The 8,203-nt window shown below is 50.0% G+C and overlaps 1 protein-coding gene across 1 annotated transcript in view; it reads left to right on the forward strand.

Moving 5' to 3' along the window:
- The window catches only part of LOC120393937 (TBC1 domain family member 2A-like), a 46,452-nt gene extending 39,044 nt beyond the window's left edge, over positions 1-7,408 (forward strand). Inside the window, exons 12-14 of the mRNA XM_039518395.1 lie at positions 3,438-3,623; positions 5,232-5,353; positions 6,209-7,408. Of these exons, the coding sequence (XP_039374329.1) occupies positions 3,438-3,623; positions 5,232-5,353; positions 6,209-6,410 (510 nt within the window). The 3' untranslated portion in view covers positions 6,411-7,408. The remainder of the gene's footprint in view (positions 1-3,437; positions 3,624-5,231; positions 5,354-6,208) is intronic.
- The last annotated feature ends 795 nt before the right edge of the window (positions 7,409-8,203 follow it).

The following is an 8,203-nucleotide window of genomic DNA, read 5'->3' on the forward strand; positions in this document are numbered from 1 at the left end:
TGCGGGAGAGTTAGGCCCATCGTACATGTCTCCCCTGCTCCAAAAAGAGAGACCGCCAAGACTCCTCTGAGTTGGAGCCCAGTTGCAACTCAGTAAGAGTGTGTAGACTCTTAAAATCTCCCCCATGGACACAGGGTTCCTCTGTCTGTCTGGTGCATCAGAGTCCAGGGCAGGTCTGCCAGACTTTCTGATGCTGCGGCATGCTTGCAGCAGAAATCACAGCTGCTGGTGCCATTCCATTGCATTTGTTGTTAGTGGGCAGTCAGCAGGAGGAGGAAGAGCTGTTGTGTGTGTGTCACAGTCAGGGCAGGGGTATATGTTACAGAATGTGCTCTCTTGGCCTAGTGGCGCTGACTTTCTAATCTGCGGGAGGGTGCTCAACCCCCCAGCTCTGTCCCAGTCCCCACCCCCACCCCACCTCTAATACAGCACTGACTTTCCAGGCACATGCTGCTGCAGAACCAGCCTTCGCACTGCAGCACGCTTCTTCCAGTTAATTAGGAGAACATAAGATCGGCCACACTGGGTCAGACCAAAGGTCGATCTAGCCCAGTGTCCTGTCTTCCAACAGTGGCCAGTGCCATGTGCCCCAGAGGGAATGAACAGAACAGGGAATCATCAAGTGATCCATCCCCTGTCGCTGTCGCTCATTCTCAGCTTCTGGCAGACAGAAGCTAGGGACACCATCCCTGCCCAGCCTGGCTAATAACCATTGATGGACCTATCCTCCATGAACTTATCTAGTTCTTTTAACCCTGCTATGGTCTTGGCCTTCACAACATCCTCTGGCAGAGTTCCACAGGTTAACTCTGTGTTGTGTGAAGAAATGCTTCCTTTTGTTTGTTTTAAATCTGCTGCCTGTTAATTTCATTTGGTGACTCCTAGTTCTTGTGTTATGAGAAGGAGTAAATAACACTTCCTTATTTACTTTCTCCACACCATTCATGATTTTATAGACCTCGATCATATCCCCACTTAGTCATCTCTTTTCCAAGCTTAAAAGTCTGTCTTATTAATCTCTCCTCATATGGAACCTTTCCATATCCCTAATCATTTTTGTTGCCCTTGTCTGAACCTTTTCCAATTCCTATATATAGATAGATAGATAGATGTGGGCATACCATGGATTTATATAGAGGCAATATGATATTTTCTGTCTTATTATCTATCCCTTTCTTAATGATTCCCAACATTCTGTTAGCTTTTTTGACTGCCGCTGCACATTGAGTGGATGTTTTCAGAGAACTATTCACAATGATATATATTCCTATATATAGGAATTGGAAAAGGTTCAGAAAAGGGCAACAAAAATGATTAGGGATATGGAAAGGTTCCATATGAGGAGAGATTAATAAGACAGACTTTTAAGCTTGGAAAAGAGATGACTAAGTGGGGATATGATTGAGGTCTATAAAATCATGAATGGTGTGGAGAAAGTAAATAAGGAAGTGTTATTTACTCCTTCTCATAACACAAGAACTAGGAGTCACCAAATGAAATTAACAGGCAGCAGATTTAAAACAAACAAAAGGAAGCATTTCTTCACACAACACAGAACTCTTAACCTGCAGAACTCTGCCAGAGGATGTTGTGAAGGCCAAGACCATAGCAGGGTTAAAAAAAGTGACCCAGGTAACTACAGGCCTGTTAGTTTAACATCTGTAGTATGCAAAGTCATGGAAAAAATTTTAAAGGAGAGAGTGGTTACGGACCTTGAGGCCGATGGCAACTGGGACAAATTACAGCATGGTTTTACGAAAGGTAGATCGTGCCAAACCAACCTGATCTCCTTCTTTGAGAAAGTAACAGATTTTTTAGACAAGGGAAATGCGGCGGATCTAATATATCTTGATTTCAGTAAGGCATTTGATACGGTACCGCATGAGGAATTACTGGTTAAATTGGAAAAGATGGGGATCGAAATGAAAATCCAGAGGTGGATAAGGAGCTGGTTAAAGGGGAGACTGCAGCGGGTCGTATTGAAGGGTGATCTGTCGGGTTGGAGGGGGGTTACCAGTGGAGTTCCTCAAGGTTTGGTTTTGGGTCTGATTTTATTTAATCTATTTATCGCTGACCTCGGAACCAAAAGTAGGAGTGGGCTGATAAAGTTTGCGGATGACACCAAGTTGGGAGGTATTGCCAATTCGGAAAAGGATCGGGATATCCTCCAGGGAGATTTGGATGACCTTGTAAACTGGAGTATTAGTAACAGGATGAAATTCAATAATGAGAAGTGTAAGGTTATGCATTTAGGGATGACTAACAAGAATTTTAGTTATAAACTGGGGACGCACCAGTTGGAAGTAACGGACGAGGAGAAGGACCTAGGAGTCCTGGTTGATCGTAGGATGACTATGAGTAGGCAATGTGATGTGGCCGTTAAAAAAGCTAATGCGGTCTTGGGTTGCATTAGGCGAGGTATTTCTAGTAGGGATAAGGAGGTGCTAGTCCCGTTATATAAGGCGTTGGTAAGACCTCATTTGGAGTATTGTGTGCAGTTTTGGTCTCCCATGTTTAAGAAGGATGAATTCAAACTGGAACGGGTACAAAGAAGGGCCACTAGAATGATCCAAGGAATGGAAAGCCTGTCGTATGAAAGGAGACTTGAGGAGCTCGGTATGTTTTCCTTAACCAAAAGAAGGATAAGAGGAGATATGATTGCACTCTTTAAATATATCAGAGGGATAAATACCAGGGAAGGAGAGGAATTATTTCAGCTCAGTGCTAATGTGGACACGAGGACAAACGGATCTAAATTGTCAGTCAGGAAATTTAGGCTTGAAATTAGACGAAGGTTTCTAACCATCAGAGGAGTGCAATTCTGGAACAGCCTACCGAGGGAAACAGTGGGGGCGAAGGACCTCCATGACTTTAAGATTAAGCTGGATAAGTTTATGGAGGGGATGGTATAATAGGATAACGGGTTTAGTCAATAGGTCAATAACGTGCCACACTGGTAATTAGTACAAAGGGTCAATGATAGGATATTGTTAGCCTTTTCCAGAGGGTCTGGCTGGAGAGTCTTGCCCACATGCTCGGGGTTCAGCTGATCGCCATATTTGGGGTCAGGAAGGAATTTTCCTCCAGGGTAGATTGGCAGTGGCCCTGGAGGTTTTTCACCTTCCTCCGAAGCATGGGGCAGGGGTCTCTTGCTGGTGGATTATCTGCTACTTGAAGTCTTCAAATCATGATTTGGAGCATTCAACAGCAGAGTCAAGGGAGAGAATTAGTTCAGGAGTGGGTGGATCGAAACATGTGGCCTGCATCTTGCAGGAGGTCAGACTAGATGATCATAATGGTCCCTTCTGATCTTGAATTCTATGATTCTATGAATGACTCCAAGATCTCTTTCTTGAGTGGTAACAGCTACTTTAGACCCCATCATTTCATGTGCACCTGCCTCTGTATCTCATGGATTCCCTCTTTGTCAAACTCAGGTGGATCAAAGAGTCTTTAAAGACTTCTTGTCAGAAAAGCTCCCCAGGCTTACAGCTCACTTTGAGCAGCACAGGATTGACGTCTCACTGATCACCTTCAACTGGTTCCTGGTGGCCTTTGTAGACAGCCTGGTCAGCGACATCCTCCTCCGGGTCTGGGACGCCTTCCTGTATGAAGGAACAAAGGTAGGGAGCCACCCCTGGCCCTAGCTGTGCCAGGCTCTCTGAGCTGCGCGTTCTTGAACATTCGGACCCAAGAGGGACACGCTCCACCCTGAGCTGGGCAGCAGACCAGTGTCATCATCATTTTGGTCCCACAACTCCCTGGATGAGCTGCCCAGCCTCTCTGCATGTCTCTGGCAACGATGGTGGGTGGGCCTGTGGCTTCCAGCTCTGTCTGTACTGGGGCTGGAATGGAAGGATTGAGCCCAGCCCGGGGATACGAACCCGCACTAACTCTCACAGAGCTAGCGTGCTACCCAGAGCGGGCACAGGGCTAGCCACACAAGCACGTATCTAGGCTCTCGAACAGGCAAGCGCTTTGCGGCTAGTTCTCCCGCTGTTCACGTTGCCACGACTCCCTATTCCTAGCATGCTAACTCAATGAGCGCTCCTGCGAATGCCTCTCTGAGATGGGAATCCTGCCCCAGCTATGCCCTGAGGAGCAGTTCCCCCTCCCTCACTGTGCCCCACAAAAACAGTTAGAAAACTGACAAGCGCCATCAAAATCTACTGATCCACCCTTAGCACAACCTCCCTCCTCCTCCCCTGCCCGGCACACGTGTGCCCACATACGCACATTGACCTGACAGACACCCCATCCTGTTTCTCTCACACAAACGGCCCCACATGCATAGACAGGGCAGCATTCACCCCATTACCAGGCACACACACACACACCACACAGCCATTTCTCACCTCCGTGGCTTGGGGACACATACCCCAGCTCATCAGGTCCCTCCCCTGCCTCCCGTTCTATTACCCTGGCATCAGCTTGTTGGTGCTGGGGCAGCCGGGCCCAGACCTCCCTCAGCTGGGCCTCACGCCCTCTCCTGGCCTTCCCAGCTTCTCCCACTGCAGTCCTATATCACTGCCCTGAGGAAGGCCTGGGGATCTGCTGCATCTCTTCTCCTGCTTCTAGAGGGGGTGCTGGAGCTGCAGGGGTCTTGGGACCTTCTCGGGTTAGGGAAAGGAGCTGGGAGGGGATCTTCTCTTCTCCTTCCTCGGCCTGGAGAGCCAGCTGGAGGGCAGCAGACCAGGCATGTTCTGGGCCTGGCTTCAGCCAGCCAGAGTTGAGGAGGGTACAGTCTTGGCCCTCGGTAGGGGGATCTCAGAGACACAATGGATGCCAGTGCAGCTGCTGCTGGACCATGAAGTGGCCAGGAGAGGGCATGAGGATGCGGGCAGCCACCAGTGCCTGTTCCCTTGGTGCCAGGTACCACTGCTTGGGGAGTGGGCCAGTCCTGAACTCTGGTCTCCGTCCCCACCGCCTCAGGAGGGAGAGCCTCTTACAGTGTTTTCATTAGTGCTGTGCATTTAACTCCCAGTTTAGCATCTGCTCTTGTAGCGCGTTCACTCTCCAAGGGGAGCGCAGAGAATGAACAGTGCAAATTGACAAAGAGTGAGAGGAGATGTGTGTTGGCTTCTGAAGGCCCCCTCTGGTGTGCAGCACAGACACTTGCTGTCCTACCTCATCCCATAGTGCACCAGTGCCAGAGTGCTCCACACCCTGAGCTTTCAATGGGTAGATGCTGGGGGCCCTGTGCCCACTAAACACATTGTAACTTGTCCTAGGTGATTTTCCGCTATGCTCTTGCCATCTTTAAGTATAACGAAGAGGAGATTCTGCGGATCCATGACTGCCTGGAGGTTTACCAGTACCTTCGCTTTTTCACCCACATGATTGGAGATGGCAGGTGAGAGAAGAGCTGCTTTCAGCTTCCTCTTTGGCCAGTCACTTGGCAGACGTGTAAACTAGATGAAATAATGACAAGGCCTAGGACTTGTGCTTGCAGGTTGGGGAAGGAACAAGAGTTGGCCGTGTGCCTTTGTTCAGTGATGGTCACTGATCTCTAGTTAAGCCTAGAAATTGTTGCCTGTACAATTGAGTTTGTGCCCAAAACAGAACGAGCAGTTAGGTTGACACATCCAGGATTCACAGCCACTAAGGCCATTGACGGGACAGCTGGGCTGGGGCTGGGGTTTGCTTTTGTTCTGCTGGAGAAGAAGGATCCTGCTCTTCTCAAAGTCGAGTCTGCACCGTGGGCATGGATGAAAGGCAGGATTTGGCCAGTGAATCTCTTCCCTGGGAAACACAGCCCTCAGACTAATCCCACCGCAAGGGAGTCCTGGGACATACCACTGAGCCTGCTTAAGGGGACAAGGGCCCAGCCTCTCACAGGAGCAGGATCCATCCTAGCAGTAGATGAGGAGCATGTGTCTGCCTGGAGGAAGGTCCCCCTGGGTGTTCATGGCTCGCCCTGCCAAGCTCAGAGGCTTCTTTTCCGGGCTGGGGCAGAGGAGGGTTGGCTGCTGAAGCTGAACCACTTTACACTGGGGTAAGGGGGGACTGACACTATCAGCTGATTAGTCCTTGGGTATGGGCCTCAGAGCCTGTGGCTGCCAGCTGTAGTCCAGCCCTGGCTACAGGTTGGTCACTTCGTTACAATGCAAGGGCAGTGCTGCCCTGGCAGGAGGGGACAGCACTCACACACTAGGACCAGGGTGTTCGGCTGGTTAGCTCACCCGTGCACCCTGTCTTCTCCCGGTAGGAAGCTGATGAGCATCGCTTTCAATGACATGAATCCCTTCCCAATGAAGGTGCTGCGGAACCGGCGAGCGACACACCGGGAGGAGCTGGAGGCGGAGCTGAGCGAGCTGGAGCGGATCAAGGTGCAGTACGTGAAAGAGCAAGCAGAGCAGGTGGCCTGGCACCTGGACGGAGCCGTTAGCGAAGAGGAGGAGGAGATGTAGCCAGAGAAGTGGCTGCTGTCCTGCGCCTGCATCCCTGGCCCTGGAGCTCTGCAACAGCATCACTCTCCTTTCTAAGAGAGATGGACAATCCTGAGGCCAGCAGGGCCAGCCTAGAGGATAGGCACAGCGTTTCAGAGGTGCTGAGCTGGGAGGACTGTGTCCTGCCCAGACCTCCTGGCTCACTGTCCACTCAGCACATAGCTGCGGGCTCAGGCCCAACACAGGTCCTGTCTCTCTCTCTGAACCATCCTGTCCATTCCTCCCCACCATCTTGCTGCAGCCGCACTAAACAAGGTGCCCAACCTATGGCCCGCGGGCTGTACACAGCCCACCAGAGCATTTCGTAAGCCCCGCAGCCTGCTTCAGCACAATATACTAACAGCCGATTCATTAGCGTTTCGTCGTCATGTTTATAGCAGTTTAGTTTAGTTATGAGTTCTGTGTGGGGTTTTTTTTGTTTTCTATAATTCTTATTCCCGTTTTATGCACTGATTTCTTTATTTCTTTTTAAATAGACAATACTGTAGATATTAATCTATCTAAACACCTACAAAACAGACTCTGGCCCACTCCAGGTTGTGCTTAGGTTCATGTGGCCCTTCTGTGTAATAAGGTTGGGAAACCGAGTGTCACGGGATGCTTGTTGATTGATCACAGGTGACTTTAATTGTGTGCACCGTATCGGAGGCTGATGAGGCACATGTGATCCAGAAAGCCTTCTGATGTCTTTGAGTGTGCTCTGCTGGCAATGTGAAGGGGGGCGGGTATAATCATAGCAAGTATTAAGACAAAAGCACTCGCTTGAGAGTTAGTGTGTGAAGCCCCTGAGTTAGTGAAGGAGAGAGACCTGATGGAACTCTTGAAGCTACCATGGCATCTTTCTGCAGCTCCAGTAACTCCTCACTTAACAATGTTAACCGGGACGATGTTATGTTGCTGATCAATTAGGAAACTGCTCGTTTAAAGTTGCCAAATGCACCCTTATAACATTGTTTTGTAGCCACCTGCTTTGTCCACTGCTTGCAGGAAGAGCAGCCTCTTGGAGCTAGCTGGTGGGGGCTTGGAACCAGGGTGGACCGGCAGCCCCCCATCAGCTCTCCCTATCAGCTCCCCACTCCCCTGAGTTCCCTGTGCAGCAGCTGCCCACCAGGCTTTCAATTTCCGGCAGTTCAGGTGTCCCTCGCCCCACTGCCATGTGCTGCTTCTGCCCTCTGCCTTGGAGCTGCTCCTGGGAGCCTCCTGCTTGTTGTGCCGGGGGGGCAAGGGTGGGCTAATGTCAAGGTGTCCCCCTGCTCCCGCCCCTCGCTTACCCCATTTCCATAGAGTGGGGGGAACGGGGACATGACAGGGCTCAGGACGGAGGGAGCATGCTGGCAGTAGGGGCTGTCTCAACTTGACGATCTACTTAAAAAAGCAGTGTACTTAAAGGGGCAATGCGCATCTCTCTCACACACACACATAGGATGTCTCTTTCTGTCTCTGTCTGCCATGCTGTCTCCCCTCCCTCCATTTGTGCTGCCTTGTAGAGTGTGAGGCTACATTAACAACGTGTTTACCCGTGAGGACTCAGCTTTTCTAGTTCATCATTTAGCAGCAAGGCATTTCCTGGGAAATATCCCACCCTCTGACTCCACCACCTCAACCAAGCTTCACAAGCATCATTGCTGTGTACAGTATTAAGTTGTTTGTTTAAACTTATACTGTGTGTATGTGTGTGTGTGTCTGTCTGTCTGTCTCTCTCTCTTTTGTCTGGTGAAAAAAATTTCCCTGGAACCTAACCCCCCTATTTACAT

This window comes from Mauremys reevesii, unplaced genomic scaffold (assembly GCF_016161935.1).
Source record: "Mauremys reevesii isolate NIE-2019 unplaced genomic scaffold, ASM1616193v1 Contig39, whole genome shotgun sequence".
Classification (NCBI taxonomy): Eukaryota; Metazoa; Chordata; order Testudines; family Geoemydidae; genus Mauremys; species Mauremys reevesii.